The sequence below is a fragment of the Globicephala melas genome, chromosome 15 (assembly GCF_963455315.2).
Source record: "Globicephala melas chromosome 15, mGloMel1.2, whole genome shotgun sequence".
Taxonomy (NCBI): Eukaryota; Metazoa; Chordata; class Mammalia; order Artiodactyla; family Delphinidae; genus Globicephala; species Globicephala melas.
In genome coordinates this window covers 43582337-43608023 of record NC_083328.1, presented here as the reverse complement: position 1 = coordinate 43608023, position 25687 = coordinate 43582337, and the positions used below count along the sequence as shown (strand labels likewise).

The window sequence follows — 25687 nt, the reverse complement described above, 5'->3', positions numbered from 1 at the left end:
GCAGATGCCCTCTTGCTGTGCAGACACTGGCTGTGGCCATCACGCTGACAGACTGGGCACCGAGTGAGTGATGCATGTCCCAGCCTGTGGACGGGCGGTTTGCAGAGTTGGTCACTGACTTTGTTTACTTTCTTGACATCTTTGTTGAGATGTAATTCACATACCATCATTCTCCAGTTTAGAATGTCCAATTCAGGGGTTTTTAGTTTATTCAGAGAGATTTGCAACAGTCATCACAGTCTAAGTTAAGAATATTTTCATCACCGTTAACTTTTTTGGAGGTGAAATTCACATAAAATAAAGGGAACCACCTCAGAGTGTACAGTTCAGTGATGTTTAGCGTTGGGCAACCACCACCGTGGTTTCAAAACTTTTCCTCATCCTATGAAACTCCTTGTTCCCATTAAGTAATCACTCCCCATCTCCCCTCCCACCAAGTGTCCGTTAGCAGACGAGCGGATAAACGTTGGTGGTGTTGAGCTGCGGAAGGCAGGAGGTGCTGACACGTGCTGCAGCTTGGATGAAGCCGGACACGTCGTGTTGAGCTCAGGGAGCGGCTCACAGAGGCCACACCGGTAGCTCCATTTACCTGCAACGCCCAGAAGGGCAGACACAGTCAGCTTGTGCAGAGTGTTTCAAACGCTACTCCAGGCTCCAGGTCCAGGCGTCTCCTCTGGTCCTTGGCAGTGGTGTTGCTAGCAGTGACTGTGGGCTTGGGGTCAGACCTGGCCCTCGGTCTCGTCCTTCTGGCAGTGGGCTGTGCGCCGGCCACCGTGCCCCATCCACTTGCCTCGTCCTGGAGCGGACGGTCCGGTTCTGCCTGGTCACCCTCCTGAGCACGTTGCATGGCACCTCTTGTTTTCACCATCTTTGTCATCACCCTTTTCGGGGCCCTTGCTCCTTGCCCCTCGCAGGCCTCTCAGGTCGTGCCCGCCTGCTGTTGTGTCTGGTGGTCAGTGCTGATCTGTGCCACGTGTGCACTGCATGCTCTCTGTTCTTGTACCCTTGACCACGTGAGTCAGTCACGATAGAAGAAGGCTAATGGGGTTTGGAGACCGGCCTGGGAGGGAGGGGTTGCCTGATTTTCCCTTCCTGGTCACCTGTCTTCTGCCAGGAGCCTGGCAACTCGGCGTTTCATCTACTGGGGGTGCGTCCTCAACGCCATGTGAAAAGGGGGCTAGGAACAAAACTCGCTTTTTGGAGGTTATTAGAGGGAAAATAGGTGCAGTTTGGGATACTCATTAGCAGAAGCGAAGTGTCAAAGGTCAGCGCTGTCCCCTGTGCGTGAAGGTACAGGTGCACCTCAGTTCTGCTTGGAGGTGTCCTGGCTCATCAGGTACAGGCGTGCTGTCCGCCTCACTGTGGGATACAGTCAGCCCGGCTCTCTGCTGCTTTCCTCCAGGTCTGGTCCTTGTCCTGGCATCCTCCTGAGGTCTCACCAGCAGTGCCTTCCGTGTCCGTGTTTCAGCTCACAGTCTGTTGTCACTTCGTACTGAGCCTTTGCCAGCAGAGTCTTTACGGTCCGTGTTTCTAACAACAGTCAGTTCGAGGAAATCTAGACCTTTTCTTTCCTGATCCTCACGATTCTTTCCTCCTCCACCTACAGCTCGATTCCAGAGCTACTTCCTCATTTTTAGGTATTCGTTATAGCAGCACCCCATTTCCAGGTAACAGATTTAGTTTAATCAGAAAACTGTATTAGGACTTCCATGGTGGCTCAGTGGTTAAGAATCCGCCTGCCAATGCAGGGGACACGGGTTCGAGCCATGGTCCGGGAGGATCCCATATGCCACGGAGCGACTAAGCTGTGTGCCACAACTACTGAGCCTGCGCTCTAGAGCTGGCGAGCCGCAGCTGCTGAGCCTACATGCTACAACTACTGAAGCCCGCATGCCTAGAGTCTGTGCTCCGTAACAAAGACAAGCTACAGCAAAGAGAAGCCCGTGCACCACAATGAAGAGTAGCACCCGCTCTCCGCAACTAGAGAAAGCCCACGTGCAGCAACAAAGACCCAACGCAACCAAAAATAAATAATAAAATAAAATAAATAAATTAAAAAAAAACTGTATTAGTTTTCTGTGGCCGCCATGACAAGCAACCACACACTTAATGTAAACAACACAAATTGATTCTCTCACAGTTTCGGGCTCAGGAGTCATGCACAGTCTCACTTTGCTGAAACCAAGGTATCAGCAGGGCCACCACGTTCCTCCTGGCAGCTCTAAGGACAGTCTGTTCCTCCTGTTTAGACTGAGGGCAGGATTCAAGCACTTCAGCATGCTGTCCATGTGTCTGCAGGGGGCACTCTGTCATTCTTTCATTTCCACCTACCCCCAGTAGAAGCAGAACGATTTGTTTTCTGCTTTATTTGCTTATTAAAATCATGAATGTTCAGAACTGGGTAGGACTTTGAGGTTACTCTGCCACAAACCCTGAGTCACAGTAGGGAACCGTGGGCTTCGGGGTGCAACAGCTCACCTGAAGTGGCGTGGCTGTAGTTGGGACAGTTGGGGCTGGCACCCAGGCCCCCACATTTCTGCATTCTTCATTGAAACCATCTTGTCAAAAGTCAAGTGAAACATTGCCCTCACGTCAAGTTGCTTTGTTAAGTGTGAGTCCTGATTTTTTTCAAGTCAACTTTTTTTGTTAGAAAAAGATTTTCCACTTTAGGAGCTCATGATTTTAATTTGCTTTAAGTTACTCTTGATTTCAGGTGTTCAGTGAATTTGAATACGCTGATGCAAGGAAACAGTGATCCTGGGCAGTTTATTTCTTAGCAGGAGGCTTCACGTGCTCCCTGGTCCATGGGTGAGTGAGGATGTGTGTGAAGATTGTTGGAGAGGAGTTTCAGTCCCCCATGGTCATTTGTCCACACGCTTCGCTAGAGGTCCCAGGGCACTGTCAGGTCTCCCCACGGCTTTCGCAGTGACGGCCTGGAGGTGTGATCTTGTAGGTTCTCTAACTGTCTGTATCTATCCGGCTTCTCCCAGGCAGAAGAGCTGGGGTCACCTCTTGAGCTCTTAGAGGTGCGATGCCCAAAATGGTTGGGGTTGGATGCTCAGGACGTTCTGCTTCTGTTTCCTTCTTTTTTTTTTTTTAAATTAATTTTATGTATTTATTTACTTATTTTTGGCTGTGTTGGGTCTTCGTTGCTGCACACGGGCTTTCTCTAATTGTGGCGAGGGAGGGCTGTTGCAGTGTGTGGACTTCTCATTGCAGTGGCTTCTCTTGTTGCAGAGCACGGGCTCTAGGCATGTGGGCTTTAGTAGTTGTAGCACGTGGGCTCAGTCGTTGTGGCGCGTGGGCTCTAGAGCACAGGTTCAGTAGTTGTGGCGCACGGGCTTAGTTGCTCTGTGGCATGTGGGATCTTCCCAGACCGGGGCACGAACCTGCGTCCCCTGCATCGGCAGGCGGACTCTGAACCACTGCGCCACCAGGGAAGCCCAGGCAGATTCTTAGCCACTGCACCACCAGGGAAGCCCTATTTCCTTCTTGAGTTTGTCTCTGAGCGTTGCTTCTTTGAGTCCAGGCGGCTAGAGGTGGTGGCTGAGGGATGCTGTCTTCCCCGTGGATGAGGGTGGCTCCTTGCCTCAGCGCCACTCTCTCCTCTGTCACTTTGTGCCCATCAGTTCTTTGGGTTGCCCACTTTTAACCTCTGCTAGAGGATCCAAGATACAGCTTAGCAGACTACCTTGGAAATAACTGAGAGGAGTGTCCCACACGCTGAAAGGTTAACAAAAGAGCAAGGGCATGGAGTGCACAGTGCTGACCTTTAGTCACTGACGTGGAGGTGGTGGCGGGCAGGCCAGGCGGGAGGGCTGCCCCTGCCCAGAGGGCCGAGACTGCGGCCACTCCGCCTGAGCCCTGCCCAGTGCCTTCCTGTGCTTTGTCTCTGGCAGCTCCTTCAGTGGCAGAGTGTTCCGAGCCACCTTCCTGCTGCTGGCTGTGTTCCTCACCGTCCCCCTGCTTGGTGCCATGATGCTGCTGGACTCTCCCATAGACCCACAGCCTCTCAGGTGAGCTGTTGCACAACTTGGGGGGCTGGGGGTGCTGCTTGACAAAATATAGTAAACGGGCTGAAATGACTTCTCGACTGATAAACCAACCTGCTCTGAAAGGTAGGTTATTATGGGAAGTAGAGATCTGTGATTTCTTCAGTGTCTTTGTTTCATGTTAAGTTAGATGTTGTACAGTATTATCCATGTTACTGTTTCAAAAACAAAACTGTACAAAGCAAAATTAAAAACCAGAAAAATCCCAAACAAGAGAAGCTTAAGTATTAGAGATGATTAACCTGAATTCATTTGAAGTGTCAAAAGCACACATAAACGAAGGTTAAGTTCAAGTTGCCTTCTTTAAATTTTTTAAGTAACTGATTTTTTTTAAAATTGATAAGTGCTATTTGTTCAGCAGTCACAAATATGTTTACTGGAATAAGGATTTATAAGTAGCTGATTTTTAGTAAACCTTGTAATTACTGTTCTGTTTTTCCTAAGTTACCCTTTATCAGTGGGGATCTGTGGGTAATGCAGTCCGTTATAACTTGAAAAAATAGTGTACACCTCAGGGTCTTGTGAATGTATTCACATTTGTAATTACAGTCACGCAGAGCCAGGCTCCTCTTGGTGTGATTATTTATGACATCAAGGGCTGTGCAGTGTGGTTCAGTAAGTTCCTGTTTCCCCTCAGAACCGCCCAGGGTGATGAGGCTGTCTGAAGTTTACTGTGAGTGAGTTCATGTAAGACTTTAAAACTTTAGATAAGAACCCTGTCTCAGTATAGAGAGAATCTAACAGGTACAACTGAATAACACGTTGGTGGTTTGTGAGTGAGAGTTGAGGCTTCATGGTGGTGTGTTGGGCGTCCTGTCGAAGGGGCTCCCTCCTGCCGACCCCCTCACTGGGTAGAAGGATGCGGCTAAGCCTGCCCCAAATGCAAACTGCCTGGGCCTTTCTGGATAATCCAGTTGGCCAGGCAGGAGCATGAATTGTGTCCACAGCTGGGGATCAAAACCTGGGCTGGGGAGCCGGCCTTGGAGAGAGGAGGCAGTGAGGAGCAGGTGAGCATCCGGCATCTGAGGGGCAGGGAGGGTTAGAGCTTCCATGACCGAAGACCTGTGATCTCAGTAGAGGTCATTTATTGTGCAGAGTGGTGAAGAAATTCGGGGAAAGAAGATGTGAAGCCCTGACAGCCTGGAGGGGAGCGAGGTCCGGAAGGCTTTGAGGTTGTGCAGAATGAGCCCTGTCTGTGGAGTAGATGTGCCGGGTGAGGAGAAACCCAGAGAAACCGGTGTGGCTGACGGGCCTCTCCTGGGCTCAGAGTTAGGGAATGACTGGGCCCACATTGGGGCTGTGGGCCCCCAAAGCCAGAACGAAGGCAGAAGGCTGGCAGATGGTGAGAACGGGAACGATCTGGGGTTTGGGGAAAAGTGCTGATAACAGCAGCAAACAGGACTTTTGTAAAACTCCCTTCAGAGCAAAATGAACAAGGAAGGGGGAGACTCACCGACTAGGGTGAGCAGTGCAGTCTCAGTGCTGGTGGGGCTCAGCTGGGGGAGGTGTCCTGGGGGCTCTGTCTGCAGGGGATTCAGGAAAACAGAGGACAGACAGACCCAGAGGGCGCAAGACTAGGGGAGACCCTTCCAGGGTGGCTTGTTATGCAGTTGGTGGCAGTCCTTAGGGAGCAGAGTCAGCGGGAAGGCTGCCAGACTTGGCCAGATCCTGCTGTGCAGAGCAGCCTTCTTTTCTTTGTTAGGAAGATTGGGGACTAGTGGACACGACATAAGTGACATCCCGATTCCTGGAGGGTGTTGCTCAGTGTACGTCAGGATACATTTTGCATGTGGAGAGATGGGAGCCCAGTGGTGTGGTCACCTGTGGTTGGCACTTGCATCAGCTTAGTGGTCCTCACTGCACAGGAGCGTCCGCTCGTGGAACCAGAGGGGTTGGGTGGCTCAAAGATTTCCTGAGCATCTCTGAGGACCCCAGTGTGTATCCCTCCTGAAGGGGTCAGAGGGCATGGGACACTGTCTCTCTCCTTCCCCTGCAGGTCTCCCGTGGGCCTTGCCTGAGTTTTATTTTTTGTGTTTCTATTTGCTCCTCACATCCCTGACCACCTGTAGCATTTTATTGCTACTATTTATTTATTATCTTTGAGTTTTACAGTTTCACTCTGCTAATAAAATGCATACTTTTGACAGTAATGGTAATAGCTTTCAGTTGCTAGAAGAATTATTATTCCTGTTGGTTTTTTAAATCATAGCCACAAAAATCTCTTCTTTAAAACACTGTGTTTTTTGTGTTAAATTTTACAGTAACTGAAAAATATGGTTTAAATATGGCAGAAACAGTCCTATCCTTTTATGAAAAATAATGTTTCTGTTCCTTTCTGGATGGAAGCTGAGTCCTTTCCACAAAGTGGTGGGTGGAGGCTGCGGTGACCACTGCTGAGTTGGGGCCCATGGGCCGTGTCCTGGCCACATGCTTGTGAGACACATTCACAGCTCACAGTCGGGGGGGCATTTCCTCAGTTCCACCTCAGAAGGAAGACTAAAGAGTGATCGTGATCAAATGGAACCATGGGGAGAAACAGGATAAAACTAGAAACTGAGCATAAGTGGTGACTGAAGTTAGGGGGAGTAGCACGAGTGAATAGGAGTTAACAATTAATGAGTTAATGCGAGTCCATGGACCTGGGCCGGCCCAAGGTGCTGGGCTGGGCCTCCTGGGCTGCTGTTCCCTGATGCTTCTGCACCCAGCGGCGGGCCTGGGGGCCCTTTTTGTGTGTCCTTTGCATTTTCTCCTATGTTTCCTTGTTTCCCCGTGGAGATTACTCAGACTCCTTGGGGGCAGGGACAGCACGTGATACACTGACTAGTTTGATGCTGCAGCCGTTCCCTGAGGACTTCCTGAGTGTAGGGAAACCGGCAGCGTCCACGTGGGCAGAGGGAGGTTGAGTCTCAGGGGAGGCTCCTCTGCCCCTGCTCTGTGTGCTCGTCTGTTGTTCCGTTTACACGTGTACCTGCACCTGGGAGGTGTGACCTTCCTGGGCAGAGTTTGAACCCAGGTGTGTTGCAGGTCATGGTCCTGCTCTCCCCCTTTGGAAATAAAACTCCTTAGTTAACCCAAGAGTGTGTTTTTGAAAAGCAGGTAGAAAGCCATAATTGGGTGGCAGCAGATGGTGAAGCGGGGGGATTTAATTTGGGGGGAGTTGGGCTGTGTCTTGAGTAGGGGGCGGAAGGGAGTGAAGAGTTCTGCCTGGAGGGGGATGGGGGTGGAGAGTTCCCACATCACCCCCGCCCCCCGCCTTGGTTGTCCCACTCTGGTGGGCGAAGTGGGGGGGGAGTGGGAGCTCTCCTCCCTTCCTCCCTCCCTCCCACGGTACTCCCCGGGAGCCTCCTGGGTGCCAGGTGTTCAGGATACAACAGGGAAAAAACAACAAATCCCTGATCTCGTGTGTTCTTGTGGGGACAGACAGTTGACATAGAGAAGTGAGAGCTGAAAAGTGCTGCCAACAAAGTCGAGTGGGGTGGGGTCTGTGCTTCTGGGGGCCGTGTTGGACGCTAAATTGGGTGGTGGGAGCAGGCTTCACTGAGAAGGTGATGGAGAGGAGGCAGCAGACTTAGGATGGGAGATGCCTGGTGCCCTCAGGGACCAGCAGGGAGGCAGAGTGAGGGGAGGAGAGTAGGCTGTGGCCGGACTTCAGGGCGAGGAGCTCATGGAAGACCTTGGCTCCGGGGGAGAGGGCCCGTTGCAGGGGTTTGAGGGGCGGTTGCCGTGATCTGTGTCTCCTAAAGTGCAGGTGGGCTGCTGGGTTGCGAGCAGACTGTGGGGGACAGGGGAGGAGGTGGGGAGGGAAGATGGTGGCGTGGACCAGGCTGGCAGCAGAGGACCTGGCTTGTACAGGTGGCATCAGCAAGAGTTGCTGACGGGTTGGGAGAAATGGCGTATTTGCCTGTGTGTGGAGAGGGGAGAGCTCCTGGGGCGGCTTCTTCGTGCTGGGAGGGGTCCAGGCCAGAGGGAGCTGGGGGGCCCCCGAGAGTGACAGGCGGGAGACAGGTGCGCGTGTGCGGACGCTGGGGCTGTGGCGCCAGGCCCAGCCGTCTTCTGTCCCCTCTGGAGTGGGAGGTGAGGCTGTCACTGTGAAATGTCCACTCCGCTCCCTCCGTCTCAGCTGGACCCGGATGACGTGGCAGCCCCGGGGGAGAATAAAGGCCTGGGTGTGTGAACCGCAGGGTGGAGCAGGTTGGATGGGTGGGCGGAGGCCCGGTGGCCTCGGGTGGCTGCTCCTGCGGAGTTCTTGCATCAGCCTTGCTTACGTTCTCAGTTCTCTTTTGTGCTGTGACCTTTCCTGATATCCCAGGAAGTTCTTTTTCTTAACTTGTGCTTCTGGCAACTAAGGATGTTATTGGAACATGTGCTCTTTGTCAAAGAATGGGGAGTTATGCGTGTAGGTCCTTGTAGGCCCTCCGTAAATACTTTCTTCATGTACTTTTATAGACAAATCCCTATAATTGCGTTATTTTACAGCTTCAAAGAACCCCCGCTCTTGCTTGGTGTCCTGCAACCAAATACGAAGTTGCGACAGGCGGAAAGGCTTTTTGAAAATCAGCTTGTTGGGCCAGAGTCCATAGCACATATCGGGGGTAAGTAGACCCCTGGGACTTGGCGCTGTCTGTTGCCTGAGTGGGGTCCTGTGGGGGCAGCTCCGTGGGGAGCCCTGGGCAGCCTTCTTGGCTGCGGTCGTGCACGTGTTTGTCTACCAGATGCCCTGCGGGAGCCTCTCACCTCTCTGAGTTGCAGGCCATTTTAGTGCTGGGTGATTTTGAGTTCATGTCTGTGAAGCATTTTATTCTGCTCAAACTGTTGGACCCTTTAAAGTGAAAGGAGAAAGGAAAAAATGTGGACAAACATTGGTGTTCAGTTCATTTATCACATTGGGTAGGTGTTACTTGATAGGACGTTTCTAGCACAGATTGTCTTTGTGTAGATTTCATTTTTGAAAAGAACAGGAACCATTCTCAATATTTCCACTTTTTTTTAAAGCTCACTTTGATGGGTACATTTAAGGGTAACGATCTGCTTCAAACTTGCCCAAACCTAAGAACTGGAATAGGGTCTGGTTCTAATTCTTGAGTCTGTAGCAACCTGGAACAGGTCTTTTCTGTCTGTTAGAATGAGAGTTAAGCTCAGGAATCAAAAAATATAGTTAATGAAAAATTTGCCGAGGGTTGAGATGTGAGGATTTCCCAGCCACTTCTCACCTCTGCTCACTGGCCGTCTTTCCAAAGCACGGTGGAACGGCTGTGGGCATGGGTGGCCAGCGTGCTTCTGTTTCCTTCCGAAGGCCTGTCAGGCCCACACCTCCACTTCTGTTGCTGTGGACCAGCCCCTCTTTCCCAGCCCAACTGTTTGGATGGCCCGAGGACTGAGTGTTTCTGCCAGTTGGTGGCAAAGTCAGAATTGTTCAGGAGGGATGGGCACTTCGTGATAGAGCTTCATGTTTCTCTTAAAAAGATTTTGATGTTTATTAATTTCACAGATTTTGTGTTTTTGGTTAAAAAAACCCGGTATTGACATTTAAAACTGGAACTTTGAGGAGTTATAGTGATTTTTTAAAAAATCTCTCAGAGAATGCTTTTCTTGTCTTTTCTACTTGGCCTGATGCCTCATCTTGCTCTCTCATCACGCCTCCCTTTTCTCTCTTAAAGGAGCTGCTTGTCCTTTGGTGATACTTCTGGTTACCCCCTGCAGGTGTGAACCGCACAAAGGCCCTGGGGACCCACTGCTGCTGACAGTGGAGGGAGGCACTAGCCTCCGGAGTTGCCGATGAACATCCTTTAAGTTTTTAAATAGACTATGTTATAGAGCAGTTTTGGAGTCACAGCAAAATTGAGGGGAAGGTACAGAGATTTACCATATATCCCATACCCCCTACTTTCCCCATTATTATTATTTTTTAAAATTTATTTTATTTATTTTTGGCTGCATCGGGTCTTCGGTTGCTGTGCGCGGGCTTTTCTCTAGTTGCGTTGAGCGGGGGCTACTCTTCGTGCGGTATATGGGCTTCTCATCCCAGTGGCTTCTCCTGTTGTGGAGCACGGGCTCTAGGCATGGGGGCTTCAGTAGTTGTAGCATGCGGGCTCAGTAGTTGTGCCTCGCGGGCTCTAGAGCGCAGGCTCAAGTTGTGGTGCACGGGCTTAGTTGCTCTGCGGCATGTGGGATCTTCCTGGACCAGGGCTTGAACCTGTGTCCTGTGCATTGGCAGGCAGATTCTTAACCACTGTGCCACCAGGGAAGTCCCTTGCCCCGTTATTAACATCTCCCATAAGATGGTACATTTGTTATAATTGATGACCCTCCATTGACACATCATCATCACCAGATTCCACAGTTTACATTAGGGTTCACTCTTGGTGTGTACGTTCTATGGGTTTGGACAAATGTTTAATGACATGCATCCATCATTATAGTATCATACAGAAAATTTTTACTGCCTCTCCAGAAATCCTCTGTGCTCCACCTCTTCATCCCTCTCTGCCCCCAGCCTCTGGCAACCACTGATCTGTTTCCTGTCTCCTTAGTTTTGCCTTTTCCAAATGTCTTAGAGTTAGAATTATACAGCATATAGTTTTTTCACATTGACTTCTTTCACTTACTGATATGCATTTAAGGTTCCTCCATGTCTTTTCATGGCTTTATAGCTCATTCCTTTTTATTGCTGAATAATATTCTGTTGTCTGGATGTAGCGTAGTTTATTTTTCCATTCACCTACTGGAGGACATTTTGGTTGCTTCCAAGGTTTGGAAATTATAAATAAACCTGCTGTAAAGATCTGTGTGCAAATTATTTTGTGGACTTAAGTTTTCAGTTCATTTGGGCAAATACCAAAATAATTGCTGGATCATATAATAAGAGTATGTTTAGTTTCATAAGAAACTGCCAAACTGTCTTTCAAAGTGGCTGCACCATTTTCCATTCCCCCCGAGCAGTGAATGAGAGTTCCTGTTGCTCCACATCCTCGCCAGCATTTGGTGTTGTCAGTGTTCTGGATTTTGGCCATTTTAATAGGTGTGAAGTGGTATCTCATGGCTGTTTTAATTTGCAATGTCCTGCTGGCATATGATGTGGAGCATCTTTTCATATGCTTATTTGCCATCTGAATATCTTCTGTGGTGAGGTGTCTGTTTAAGTCTTTGGGATATTTTTTAAATTGGATTATTCATTTTCTTATTGTTGAGTTTTAAGAGTTCTTCATATATTTTGAATACAAGTTCTTTATCAGATGCATCATTTGCAGATATTTTCTCCCAGTCTGTGGCTTGTCTTCTTATTCTCTAGATGGTGTCCTTCTCAGAGCAGAAGTTTTTAGTTTTAATGAAGTTCAGCTTATCAATTCTTTCTTTCATGGATCATGTCTTTGGTGTTATATTTAAAATGTCATCACCACACCCAAAGTCAACTAAGTTTTCTCCTTTTTTATCTTCTAGGAGTTTTGTAGTTTTGTGTTTTACTTGATCTAGGTCTGTGATCTATTTTGAGTTAATTTTTGTGAAGGGTGTAAGGTCTGTGTCTAGGTTCATCTTTTTGCAGGTGAATGTCCAGTTGTTCCAGCAACATTTGTTGAAGAGACCATCTGTACCTCATTATATTGCCTTTGCTTCTTTGTTAGAGATGAGTTGTGGATCTATTTCTGGGCTCTGTATTCTGTTACTTTGATCTATTTGTCTCTTCTTTTGCTATTACCGCACTGCCTTCATTATTGTAGCTTTATAGTAAGTCTTGAAGTCAGGTAGTGTCAGTCCTCCAGCTTTTTGTGTTGGCTATTCTGGATCTTTTGCTTCTCCATATAAGCATTAGAATCATTTGGTGGATATCTACAAAATAGCTGCTTGGGATTGCTTTGAATGTATAGATCAAGATGGGAAGAACCTCTTGACAATGTTGAATCTTCCAATCCATGAACATGGAATATCTCTCCTTTTATTTAGTTCTTTGATTTCTGTTATCAGAGTTCCATGGTTTTCCTCATCTAGATCTTGTACATATTTTGTTATATTTAAACCAAATACTTCATTCTTTTGGAAGCTAGTGTAAATGGTATTCTGATTTTAATTTCAAATTTCACTTGTTCATTGCTGGTATGTAGGAAACTGATTGACTTTTGTATATTATCTTTGTATCCTGCAACCTTGCTATAATTGCTTATTAGTTCCAGGAGTTTTTTTTGTTATTGTTGATCCTTTGGGATTTTTGACGTAGACAATCATGTCATCTACAAGTGAAGATAGTTTTATTTCCTCCTTCCCCATAAGTATACCTTTTATGTCCTTTTCTGGTCTTATTGCTTTAGCTAGAACTTTCAGTCCAGTATTGTAAAGGAGTTATGAGAGCAGACATCCTTGCTTTGTTCCTGATTTTAGTGGGAAAGCGTCTAGTTTTCACCATTAAGTATGATGTTAACTGTAGGTTTTTTGTAGATATTCTTTATCAAGTTGAGGAAGTTCCCCTCTACTCCTAATTTGCTAAAAGTTTTTATCATGAAATGAGTGTTGGGTTTTTGTCAATGCTTTTTCTGCATCTATTGATATGTTCATGTAGTTTTTCTTTACTCTGTTGATATTGTGGATTACTTAACCGATTTTCAAATGCTAAACTAGCCTCGCGTACTTGGGATAAATCCCACTTTGTTGGGGTGTATAATTCTTTTTATACATTGTTGGATTTGATTTGCTAATATTTTCTTGAGGATTTTTGCATCTTTGTACATGAGAGATGTTGGTCTGTAGTTTTCTTTTTTTTTTAATTTATTTTAATTTATTTTTGGCTGCGTTGGGTCTTCGTTGCTGCGCGAGGGCTTTCTCTAGTTGCGGTGAGTGGGGGCTACTCTTCATTGCAGTGCGCGGGCTTCTCATTGCGGGGGCTTCTCTTGTTGCGGAGCACGGGCTCTAGGTGTGCAGGCTTCAGTAGTTGTGGCACGTGGGCTCAGTAGTTGTGGCTCATGAGCTCTAGAGCACAGGCTCAGTAGTTGTGGCACATGGGCTTAGTTGCTCCACGGCATGTGGGATCTTCCTGGACCAGGGCTCGAACCCGGGTCCCCTGCATTGGCAGGCAGATTCTTAACCACTGCGCCACCAGGGAAGTCCGGTCTGTAGTTTTCTTGAAGTGACTTTGTCTGGTTTTGGTATTAGGGTGATGCTGGCTTCATAGAATGAGTTAAGAAGTATTTCCTCTGCTTCTATTTTCTGGAAGAGATTATAGAAAATTGGTATCATTTCTTCCTTAAATGTTTAATAGAATTCATCAGTGAACCCATCTCAGTCTGGTACTCTTTTGGAAGGTTATTAATTATTGATTCATTTCCTCAATAGATACAGACCTATTCAGATTGTCTCTTTTCTTCTTGTGTGAGTTTTGGCAGATTGTGTCTTTCAAGGAATTGGACCATTTCATCTACATTATCAAATTTGTGGACATAGAGTTGTTCATAGTGTTCCTTTATTATCCTTTTAATGTCCATGGGGTCTATAGTGATGTTCCCGCCTTCATTTCTGATATTGGTAATTTCTATCTTTTCTCTTTTGTTAGCCTGGCTAGAGGATTATTTATTGGGTTGGCCAAAAAGTGTATTTGGGTTTTCCGTAGCATCTTACGGAAAAACCCAAACGAACTTTTGGGCCAACCCAGTATTTTATTGATCTTTTCAAAGAACCAGCTTTTGTTTTGGTGATTTTTCTCTATTGATTTCCTGTTTTCAATTTCATTGATATCTGCTCTAATTTTTATTATTTCTTTCTTCTGCTTACCTGGGGTTTCATTTGCTCTTCTTTTTCTAGTTTCCTGAGATGGAAACTTAGATGATTGATTTTAGGTCTTTTTTCTTTTCTAATATATGCCTTTGATGCTACAACTTTCTTTCTAAGCACTGATTTCTCTGCAGCCAGAAAATTTTTATAAGTTGTATTTTCATTTTAATTTAGTTCAAAATGTTTTCTAATTTCTCTTGAGGTTTCTTCTTTGAATTATGTGTTATTTAGAAGTGCACGTTGTTTAATCTCCAAGTATTTTGTGATTTTCCAGCTCTCTTTCTGTTACTGATTTCTAGTTTAATTTCATTTTGGTCTGAGAGCAGACGTTGTATGATTTTTATTCTTTTAAATTTGTTAAGGTGTGTGTTGTGGCCCAGAATATGGTCTGTCTTGGTGAATGTTCCATGTGAACTTGAGAAAAATATATATTCTGCTGTTGTTTGGATGAGGTAGTTGATATCCAGTTAGTCAGTGATGCTGTTGAGTTCAACTGTGTCTTTACTAATTTTCTGTCTGCAGGATCTTTCCATTTCTTTTTTATTTTTTTTATATCGAAGTATAGTTGATTTTCAATGTTGTGTTAATTTCTGCTGTACAGCAAAGTGACTCAGTTACACATATGTATACGTTCTTTTTCATATTCTTTTTCATTATGGGTTATCCCAGGACATTGAATATAGTTCCCTGTGCTGTACAGTCAGACCTTGTTGTCCATCAGTATCTGTCCATTTCTGAGAGAGGTATGCTGAGGTCTCCTCCCCTAATCATGGATTCATCTGCTTCCTTGCAGTTCTGTCAGTTTTGCCTCATGTATTTTGATGATTGTTTTTAGGCACATACATATTAAGGACTGTTATGTCTTCTCTACAGTTGACCCTTTGTCATTACGTGGAGGCCTTCTTTATCCCTGATTGTGTTCCTAGGTCTGCAGCTGCTCTGAGATTAATAGAACTACTCCAGCTTTCTTTTGATTAGTGTTAGTGTAGTATATCTTTCTCTGTCCCTTCATTTTTAATCTATATGTGTCTGTATATCTAAAGAGGGTTTCTTGTAGACTGCATATAGTTGGGTCTTGTTTTTTGATACACTCTGACAGTCTCTGTTTTTTAATTGGGGTTTTTATACCATTGATGTTGAAAATGATAATTGATATACAGTTGACCCTTGAACAAGTCGGGTTTGAACTGCGTGGGTCCACTTACACGTGGATTTTTTTTCCAGTAAATACATTCTGCAGCACTACTCTATCCGCAGTTGCTTAAATCCACGGGTGCAGAACCTTGCGATGCAGAACCTCTTGAATGCAGAACCTGGAGGATGTGAGGGCTGACCATAAAGTTATACACAGGCTTTCGACAGTGCACAGGGTGACAGTTGACACCCTTAACTCCCAGGTTGTTCAAGGGTTAACTGTAGTTGGATTTCTATTTCCCATATTTGTTACTGTTTTCTGTTCATTGCCTTTGTTTTTTTATTTCTTATTTTCTCTTCCACTCTCCTTCTGACTTTCTAGTTTCAGCTGAACATTTATGATTCTGTTTTCTCTCCTTTCTTCGCATATGAGTTATACTTATTTTAAAAACTTTTTTTAGTGGTTGCCCTAGAGTTTGCAATATACATTTAAAAATATGGAGCATTTCATGAATTTGCACATCATCTTTGTGGTTCCAGTTCTCGTGTATGTGCTGCTGAAGTGAGCACTTAATTTTACACCGAGGGCCTTCCTAGCAGTTCTTCCCCTTTGGTTGGGTGTAATCGGCTTCAGCAGCAGACACTGACATGAAGCAGACGTGAACAGCCTGAGGGTCCCCGCTTCTTTGAGGGTAGAAAATCCTGCTTTTATCCCTGACTGGTGTCTGCTGTGCCCTGGATCCAGCCTCGGGGTCACGACCATGCTGTCTGAGGCCCCCGTGGGGTTTATCGCTGCACGTCTTAAGACTTTTGTCCCCAGACACCACTTGCCTTCATCTTCAAAACTGCCGTTTCCTCTCTGGAGATAAAAAGCACAGACTGGCCGCCTCTGTTGTAGAAGGTTGTGAGAGCACAGTTTTTAGGCTAACCCAGTAATACCCTTATTCCCTCCTGTCTTTAAACAGATGTAATGTTCACTGGTACAGCAGATGGCCGAGTCGTAAAACTTGAAAACGGTGAAGTAGAGACCATCGCCCGGTTTGGCTCAGGCCCATGCAGTAAGTCAGTGACCCCTGACGTGTGTCTCTTCCAGGCACCCAGGAGGGTGCCAGGAGGAGCTGTCTTCCCCAGAAGTCGGGTCCTTGGAGGAGGAGAGCCTGACGGCCCAGCTAGAGGCTGCCTGGGCTCCTCATTTACCACCTGTGCTTGCAGTTTCCCATCCAGCTGTGGCCGTGGCCCTGCCGGGCCCCCACACCCCAGAGCTGCTGCAGGAGGTGCTGGGCTTTGTTCCTCACGTGCTGGAGCGCATTCCTGTACTAGCCCCTCAGGAACCTCAGCCCTGCATCCAGAGTGAAATACCCTTAGGTCACTCAGCTGTTAGAAACTCACTGTTTAAAAACTGGTAGCTCCCAGACTTATTTTTTTAAGAGCTAGAATGTTTTTCTAAAAATGATGCATTTTTATGGTGAAATGCAAACAACGCAGAGAAGAAAGTAAAAATCACCTCAGAGTCTTCTCAGATGTAACTGTTAACAATTTAATGAATAACTTTTCAGATTTCTTTCTGTTCATGGATACTCACACCCACACGTGGTTTTATGTGATGGAATCATACTCTACATTTGGGTATTTAACCTGCTTTTTCCCACTCCGTATTTTGCCTGTAAGTGCCTCTGCAGTAAGTGCCCTGCAGTATACACCCTGAGGAGCACACCCTGCAGTAAGCACCCTGCGGTGAGCACCCTATAGTAAGCACTCTGCCGTAAGTGCCCTGCAGTGAGTGCCCAGCAATAAATATGCTCCGCCAGGGGTTTAAAAAGAGTATAGGTAGTAGAGCAGGAGAGTGGATCTCAGCAGGAAAATAGGAGCTTTCCCTTTATGACGGGAGGAGGGACCCTGCCATGTCCCTGGATGGGCACAGCATTCAGGTCCAGCTGTTGGGCCTAAATCCCACTCCTGAGGTTCTGGGGGATTTGGGAGTGGGGCCTGTGTCTGCTGACGTCCCTGAGTTAACTGTTTGAGTCTCAGGATGCTGATGTGAACTTGATTCTTGGGTATCAGTTGCTGTGCTTATGTCCACATCCAGATTCTCGGGTGGTCCCTCTAGACATGCTGGACAATTGTCCTAAGCTCTAGGGGGGCTGGAACATGGGGGGCCGAGTCTGTCTCTGAAGCCATGGTCTGTTTTGTTCTCTACAGCATGATGCAGGTTTAGGACGGGGTGGAGGAAGTGTTTGGACACTGAGGGGCCACAAATCTTGGACCAGCCACTGATTCCTGTCTGTTTGTTTCCCTAGAAACCCGAGATGATGAGCCTGCTTGTGGGAGACCCCTGGGAATCCGGGCCGGGCCCAACGGGACCCTTTTTGTGGCTGATGCATACAAAGGGCTATTTGAAGTAAACCCCTGGAAACGTAAGTGACAGTAACTTGTTTCCTTCTATGATGATTGCTGATCTTTTAAACAGTATGTGCATTTATTTATAAATGGATTTAGTAGAATTTGTTCAGTACAGTCTACTGGAGACCCTGATGTTTTTCTTATTCACTGAATGGAACTGAAAATATTACCTGCAGATACCAGCCAGTATTCACACCGTGTGGCTCCTCACTTATGCCTGCTTCTGGCCCATTCCCTCCTTTCCCCTGGCCTTTGTGTTTGAGCCACAGAATCTCAGAAGGACTCATGTTGAGGATGTTAGGCTCCTCTTCCTATCTTTACTTCTCTGTATTTCTCTGCATCTGGTCTTGCTGTTTGTTTTCTGCCTCTCTGTCTTTTCCTTCCTCCAGTTCCTTCTCCTCTTTCTCTCCCCTGACTGAGCACGATGTCACCTCGATCAGTGCCACAGTATTGCTGTGTGTGCTTCAGCGGGAGGTTCATGCTGAGGGAGGAGTTGCCATCGTGGGTGGTGCACCGGGCCCCTGGGCGGCCCCCGCTCTGCTGGGTGCTGGCTGTGTGAGAGTTACTCAGCCTCTCTGTGCCTGCTTTCCTCACCCACGGGGCAGGGTTGACGGGAGTGCCTGCCTTGCGCGATAGTGGTGGGGGGTTTAAATGGGATTATATGTGGGAAGCGCTGAGCGCTCCTTGAACGTTTGTGCTACAATCTAAAAAGATTTACTATGATTCCTGCCTTTTAAATTTAAAAGCAGATGAGGTGAACATTCTATATTTCTCTCAAGCAGACAAATAGAAAATTGCCTTTTTAACCTAAGATTCTTACCAGATTTTTAAGTCAGTTGGTCTTGATAAAAGGAGTTCCTCATCCTTAGAGGGGGGATTCTGCCTTTAGTGGAGCTGGTCTAAAAAAATTCATCACCTAATAGAAAGAAAGGAAAACACTGATTTTTACTGTAAGAAGGAATAAATCTTCTGTCAGGACACGGAGAAGCTCATTTAGTTTTTCCTTGTAAATCAGTTAGGCCGATTGATATTTTGAAATTATTGAGTTACACGTTCTTAGAATACAAGCAAGTCTCTCCCCTTCTTTCTTCTTTCTTTCTTCCCTTCTTTCCTTTTCTTCCTCCCCCCGCCTTCCCTCAGGTGAAGTAAAGCTGCTGCTGTCCTCCGAGACACCCATTGAGGGGAGGAAGATGTCCTTCGTGAATGATCTTACAGTAACTCGGGACGGGAGGAAGATTTATTTTACGGATTCTAGCAGCAAATGGCAAAGACGAGATTATCTGCTGCTGGTGATGGAGGGGACAGATGATGGTCGGTGCGTGTTCCTTCTGGATCTTCTCCTCAGGGAGGCCGTAGACAGGCAGGGTGACTTCGCAGAGCTTACTACATCCAGGAATTGTTGGGGTGTTTCTGAGCATAGTACTCAGCTTTTAAGGGAGGATCTTACTGTCTCCTGGAAACAGGTGGCGGACACAATGAAACAGCGAGATGTTCTCACTTTCTTCTTTGGAGAAATGAAGGTAGAATGGCCAGGCTGTCTGAGGGTGTGGTCTCGCAGCGGGGGGAGACCTCACAGGCGACCTCTGAAGGGGACTCCTGTGAGGCTGCAGCCACGGTGGCCCTCCCTGGTGCTGAACCAGTGCTCAGGTCCGCGAGAGAGCTGACCGTGGGCTTGTCTGGAGGAGGGTGCCTGAGGGCCCAGACCGGGAGCAGGGCTCTAGCCCAGCAGGGGCCCCCAGACACCCCATGTGACCTCCGCTGTTGGCGCCCGCAGCCTGCTGGAGTACGACACCGAGACCAAGGAGGTAAAGGTTTTGCTGGACCACTTGCGGTTTCCCAACGGGGTACAGCTCTCGCCTGCGGAGGACTTTGTCCTGGTGGCGGAATTGACCATGGCGAGGATCAGGAGGTGCGTGAGCTGATGTCAAGTCCACCGAGCTGTGGGCCGGGCGGCTGTGAGGTGTCAGCTGCAGAGCCTGGGACGCAGTGGGTGCCTGTCCTGTGTGATGAGAGAGTCATCTTCCCTCTCCCTTCCTCAGCCTTCTTGCGCGTCATGGGCTGGGAGAGTCTTGATGGAATGCTGGCTGCGATCCCGGCCCTTTTCCCTGCTGGTGGGCCTGGTCCGGCCCTGCTTCCCGCACCTGCTTCTTGTTGGGTGGGCCCAGGGCTCTGAGGGCTTCTTGGAGCAGCCGTGCCATCGTTCGTGATGGACGGGTTTACAGTTGTATCCATTTGGTTATTGGGACCAAGACCAATTTGGTGCTTGGCTAAAATTTTTCCTTCAGTTGGGGGGCTGCCACTCATTGCCTGCTTGGGCGAATTTTTCAGGTTCTACGTGTCTGGCCTGATGAAGGGAGGGGCCGACCTGTTTGTGGAGAACTTGCCTGGATTCCCAGACAACATCCGAGCCAGCAGCTCCGGGGGTTACTGGGTCGGCATGTCGACCATTCGCTCCAATCCTGGGTTTTCCATGTTGGATTTCTTATCTGAGAGACCGTATCTTAAAAGAATGATTTTTAAGGTAACTATGAGAACTATTGATTTCAAAAAACAAAATGAAAATGCATCTAATTATGGGTTTTTTGACCTTTATGGAAGCTCTGAAAATTCTAGTTCTGCTTATAGTATTTGGTGCTTTTAATGACTTCTTTAAAACATATTTTATTCTTTGCCTTGTAACGTAAATGTAAACATCTGAGCCCTCTGAGTTTTTTCTCTTGGTTTCCTTGTCTGGGTATTTTTATCGTCACCCTCCCCGTTGTGACCTGTTGGGGCCTCTAGCCCTGCCTCTTGCTCTCCGCTCTCCCCGAGACCCCGTCCTCAGCAAGCTCAGCTCTTCCTTGAGTGGTTGCAGGTGCCCCTTCCTCCTGCCCCGCTTCCTCCTGCCTCCTCGGAGCCTCATCACCCCCTTCATGGGATTTCGCCCATGTCCTTAGTTGCAAATACTAAACTATTTGAGCCTTAAGGTCCTGGAAGGTGCTGGGCAGCAGTTGCTGAGTCTGTGTGGCACGTAGCCCTGTGTCTGGGCCCTGCCAAGGGCTGTGGGCACCTTCTCAGTGAGGCTGGCCCATGGCCTTCAGTGTTGTTCCAAGTTCAGCAGGTCACTGTTCAGAAATGATGCATCGTCGGCTGCAGAGTTACATCTGTTCGCTGGGGCCTGGAGGGCGCAGAATGGCAGTGTGCAAGGAGAAGGGTCTTGAGGAAGGCCTGACTAGCTGTGGGGCCCTGGGCAGGGGGTGTGGGCTCTCTGCCTCAGTTTCTCCATCTGTCAAGTGGGAAGAATAATAGCACTTCATTAGGTGATGGAAAAATTTAATGAGAATATGCAGATGATGCCCTTCGTTGAGTATAGTGAGTGCTTGAAGCTGGTACCCATCAGAGGATGTGCTCTGTCCGTGGTGATCGCATCTCCCCCCTGGTTGATAGACTGCATCTCTGCACCATCAGAGCAGAGGTGCTTCTTCTGTTGAGTGCTTCTTCTGTTGAGTTCTCTCCATTATCCTCAGCGCCTAGAACAGTGTCTGCATCAGGAGCCAAGACCGTGTGTGAGAAAGGGCCAGCGGGGTGGGCGTGTTCCCGGACATGGGCGTCCTGGGTAGGAGTGGCCCGGCGTCATCATGTGGCTGGGAGATAGATGGTGGGTCTGGGGCAGGTGGGAGGTGGGAGGTGGGAGAGGACCACAGGCCTTGGAGACTTGAAAAGGAGGTTAGATTTTCTTCAGAATGTTGTTGAAGTCTTTGAGGATTTTCTTTTTTTAGTTTTGAGGCAACATCAGACCTAAAAAGCAGCAGGAAGGGAACAGAGGATGTCTTTCCCTCAGCTGTTTGCAGGCAGGTGGCTGACCTGTCGCCCCCGGATGCTCCAAGCGCTGTTCCTATAGCAGGGATGACTCCCTTGGGACAGGATGTCCCGCGGATACGGGTGACCCTCCGGTGCACAGACCCAGCTCAGGCTCGTCAGTGGCCCAGGGGTGTCCTTTGTAATGGGACTGGGCCCAGGATCGGGCTGGCTTAGTCGCCACCTCTCCTTGTCCCCTTCAGCCTGGAGCGGCTCCCAGACCTGACCGTCAGGATCCCAACTCAGCTCTGCTGCAGAATGTCCCTGCCTCGGGCTGCCTGGTGTTTCTCACGGTCAGGTTCAGGCTGTGCCTCTCCAGTGCCCTCAGTGTGACCTGTCGGGAGGTGCGTGGTGTCCACTTGTCCCTGCAGTGCCCGTCACCTCATCCAGTGGTGGGTGCCGGGTTTCTGCTGTGAAGTTACTCTTTATCATTTGTAATTAATAAGTATTTTGTGGGGATAGTTAGTAAGTGTCATTATGATCTCGGGGTTGATGGTTTCATCAGTGATTATGATCTGTTAACCATCGTTGCTTACTTTGACGCTCACACTGTCCGGCTGTGGCCAGTGGGAGCCCCTTCCGTATGGCCCCTTGACCTTTGCATGTGTCCCAGTCGTTCTTGGAGTAGTTCCTGCTTCCTGGCCCCGCACATTGTTCAGGCTCCTCTTGTTCTTTCCCTGCCCGGCTCTGGGATCAGCCGTTTGTCAGGGAGCCCGGCTTCTCCTAGAGTGGACAGGTGCTAAGTGTGCTTACTGACGGGGGGTCACTGCTCCCAGGCCCTCGTGAGAGAGCTGGGTATGTATGCACACGTGTTCGTGCACAGACCCTCACACCTACATTTATGTGTCTTCATCTGTTTCTTTAAATTGAAAACCGTAAGTAAGGCTGTATCTCTGCTTCCGGTCCCATACCACAGGATTTATGCCAGTTTTCTTACTGTCTGTGTTTGTACTTCCCTTCTCTAAGGTGAGAAACCCGGGTCTCATGCTCCTTCATACCTATGCGATCAGATTCCCCAGTTGTCCCTGTCTGTAGCCATTGTCCCCTGTCACGTGGCCTCAGCTGTCATGTGGCTCGGCTGTCATGTGGCCCCAGCATCACATGGCCCCGGCTAGGGCTCTAGCACCCATGCCAGCCCTTTTCCCTCCTCCCAGCCGTGTGCAGGGGCCTTACCTCTTAAGGGCTCATGGCCTGTGCCAGGTCACCCTGCTGCAGGACACCATCTCCCCTGCTTGGGCCCTGACACCCTGCTTGGAGCCACGGCCCTCTCTCTTCTCCAGCGTGGACTCTGCCTGCTCAGACTGACTCTCTGGTCTGGGCCACCCCTGCACGCATCTACCCTGCTTGGCTCCACAAGCTACTTCTTGACTGAATTGTTCAGGTGTGGGGTGTGCCGGTATTTTAAAAAGGCAGCTGCAGTGCCGTGTGGAAGCGAGCCGGTGGGGAGGTGGGCAGGGTGGGTGGGACGTGCCCAGCAGGTGACAAGAGCCACAGTGCCCGGCCTGCAGGACTCCACGTGGCCCGTGTCACGCTCTCCTCTCACTGTGCTTCCCTTTCAGCTGTTTAGCCAGGAGACGGTGATGAAGTTCGTGCCGCGGTACAGCCTCGTCCTGGAGCTCAGTGACAGCGGGGCCTTCCGGAGGAGCCTGCACGACCCCGATGGGCAGGTGGCTGCTTACGTGAGCGAGGTGCACGAGCACGACGGGCACCTGTACCTGGGCTCCTTTAGGTCCCCTTTCCTCTGCAGACTACGCCTGCAGTCTGCTTAGGCCCGTCGTTGCCCTGTGCGCCACCCCTGGGCCAGGAGGTGCGTGGACACACCCTTCCCACCTGCACCTGCCGGTCCGCAGAGGTGTGGTGCAGCCTCTCGGGTCACTGTTACCTGGACACCTGGACTTGGCCTTGCATCTGCCCTGGGGAAGATGAGTCCCTGTCTCTTAAAAACCTTCCCAAGTGCAGTGATTCTTTAGGCCCCGGGGACTTGGTGCACTTAACAGGCTTCAGGTGTGGGGATGGAGCTGTGGGTGAGTCGGCTGGCGTCTCGCTTTTGCTGCTGGCTGTGTCCCGCCAGCCTCGATGTCTTTGTTGTTAAATGGGTGATACCTGTCTTTGTGAGAGGGGCTCCGGGAGGGCGCAGAGAGCTCAGAGGAAACTTGTGTGAAGCCTCGGATGGGCTGTGCAGGTGAAGAGGGCACGGCTACGTTCCCCAGAATCAAGTGAGACCCGAGCCTCGGCCCTGGGCGTCCCTCCCGTGGCTCCCACCCTCCTGCTGCACCTGGCCCCTCCCTACCCGGGTACCTGCCAGCGCTCTGCAGGCAAGGACCCGGGTGTGTGTGGAGGAAGAGCACGTTGATTCCAGCAGCTCAGAGGACTCACCGGCTTCTCCATGGACAGCGGGCCGTGTGGATCAGAGGATGGGGAGTGAAGGTGGGCGCTGGGCACCAGGAGTCCTGTTCACACACCTGGTTCCTCACTCCAGACCCAGGTGTGAATAGTGCACGTGCTGGGGTTGCGTCTGCTCTAGTGTTACGAGCCTGACGCTGCTCTGTATCCTGACGGGTGTGTCCACACATGGTCCCGGTTGTGGGGTGATCCATGTGATTATGGTAATTAAATGGACTTTTCTGCTGATTAACCTCTTGATGGTGTTGCCTGGGAAGTTCTTCTGTGCTTTAATCTACTTTAACAGCGAGTAAGGTCTTGTCCTCCGCCTGTCGTAGGGGCGGTTCTGCTGGGGTCATGCTTAGATTTGCTCGGGGCCTCCCCTGTGGCCGCCTGCCTCCCACGCTGACTCAGTCCACGTGACACTCCTCTCCTGTTTCCATTCTGCAAGGTGGGGCTGATGTCTGCTCCTTCCTTTCCTGCGTATTTGTGAGAACACATCAGGGATTGTGTCTCTGGAATTGTCTTTGTAACTTGAAAAGGCAGTATTTTGAGTAGGGGATGACATTGAACGTCAAGGATGGCCGACATCGTGGTGAGACTTGAACCGTTTGTGTCTTGTGCTGGTTCATAGCTCCTTTCCCCTCCCTGCTCTGCGCCATTTTAGGGGAGAGAGTCAGTGTCTGATGGGGGCTCATTCCGAGTTGCCTGCTTGGGGCCAGCTTTACGCATAGCTGTGTACAGCAGAGTCAGACTGGCTGCATGGCCGTGATGTGACCCGTGTCCTGTCAGGTGTTGTAACTTCATAGGAAATGCTTTTTAACAGGCAGCAGTGCACGTGTGTATCGAGTCTGCAGGAATAGTAAGGTGAAACCTGACCATTCTGCCTCGAAAACACAGAACCCAAGCGTGCTGACCCTGAACATTTCTTCTTGGTTGGGAACTGAGGGCTGTGCTCTCAGTGCAGAGAAGCTGGTAGCTTTTCACAGTTTTCAGCAAAGGTGTCTTTTTTTTGTTTTGACTCAGATGTTGATTTTCTGTCTCAAAGTGTCATTTCCTGTATTTTATCTGGTAATTTGCCATGATGAGGTGCAAAATAAACCTCATTAGGCTTAAATATATGATAGGTTTTTGTTGTAAACATGAAACGGATTTACTCTAATGGGAATTACTAACATGATCTTAAAATTAAATTAAGTGATTCATTCACTGTGTGCTGCTTTGTCATCATTACAAAAACTCCATCAGGACTCAGTTGCTGCCTTTTATAGGACAGAGGCCCTGCGTTGAGGTTTTTGTCATCAGCCTTCTCTCTGCCATGTTGAGTTGTCATGTGCACTGACCTCTTTGTGATATAAAGAGACGTGGCCGCATCTCATGGGGGAACCAAGGCTGGGGAGGGACCTGCCTAGGGGCACAGGCGGCTGGGGGCGAGGAGGCAGGGTGGCTGCCCAGTCCAGGGGTCAGGCCTGCGGGTGGCTATGTCCCGGGCACCGAGGTGGGACAGCAGCGGGGCTAAGCCTTGCAGGTGGTCCTCTGGGTGGCTGTGTTCCTCAGGGCCTGGCCTGTCTGCAACCCGGGGAGGGCTGGGCTGCATCTGGAGTGGAGGCCCTGAAGCTGGATCCCAGAGTCTGCACGGCTGGTGAGCAGGGGTGGAGGGCCTGGCGGGGAGGCTCTGGAACACAGAGCAGGGCAGGCCTGTCTGTCGGGAGTTTGACTGGTTTTGGTCAGTTTGAGACCTCAAGTGTTTCTTCTTCTTGGTCATAATTCTGGTACCGTATGTCTTAGAATCCTGTGTCCTTAACTTTACATTTTCCCAGTGACAGTGAATGAGATGAAGGTGCAGCTTCCCACTGTCAGAATCATTCCCTCTTAGAGCAAAGCTGGTAAGTTTTAAGAAACAGGTAGAATTGGGTGGCAGCATGGGACTTCAGGCCACCACTGGTTGACATCCACTCCCTGTGGTAAGTGACGCTGTCACGGGCACGGGGGAGTTGGGGGCAGGGGTGCCATGAGGCTGCTCCCCGTCACACCTCCCTTTCTCACACCATGTTAGGCCTGTGGGGCAGCATCTGGTTGGTCTCACAGTTGTCAGGAGACACTTGGCCTTGTGCTCTGGTGCGTGTTTG

At 49.0% G+C, this 25687-nt stretch overlaps 1 protein-coding gene across 1 annotated transcript in view; it reads left to right on the top strand.

The window, feature by feature from the left end:
* Positions 1-24767, top strand: part of APMAP (adipocyte plasma membrane associated protein) — a 29020-nt gene extending 4253 nt beyond the window's left edge. The window contains exons 2-9 of the mRNA XM_030872499.2: positions 3900-4016; positions 8529-8644; positions 15905-15997; positions 17237-17353; positions 18480-18654; positions 19114-19248; positions 19668-19860; positions 22736-24767. Of these exons, the coding sequence (XP_030728359.2) occupies positions 3900-4016; positions 8529-8644; positions 15905-15997; positions 17237-17353; positions 18480-18654; positions 19114-19248; positions 19668-19860; positions 22736-22945 (1156 nt within the window). The 3' untranslated portion in view covers positions 22946-24767. The remainder of the gene's footprint in view (positions 1-3899; positions 4017-8528; positions 8645-15904; positions 15998-17236; positions 17354-18479; positions 18655-19113; positions 19249-19667; positions 19861-22735) is intronic.
* Positions 24768-25687: the final 920 nt, after the last annotated feature.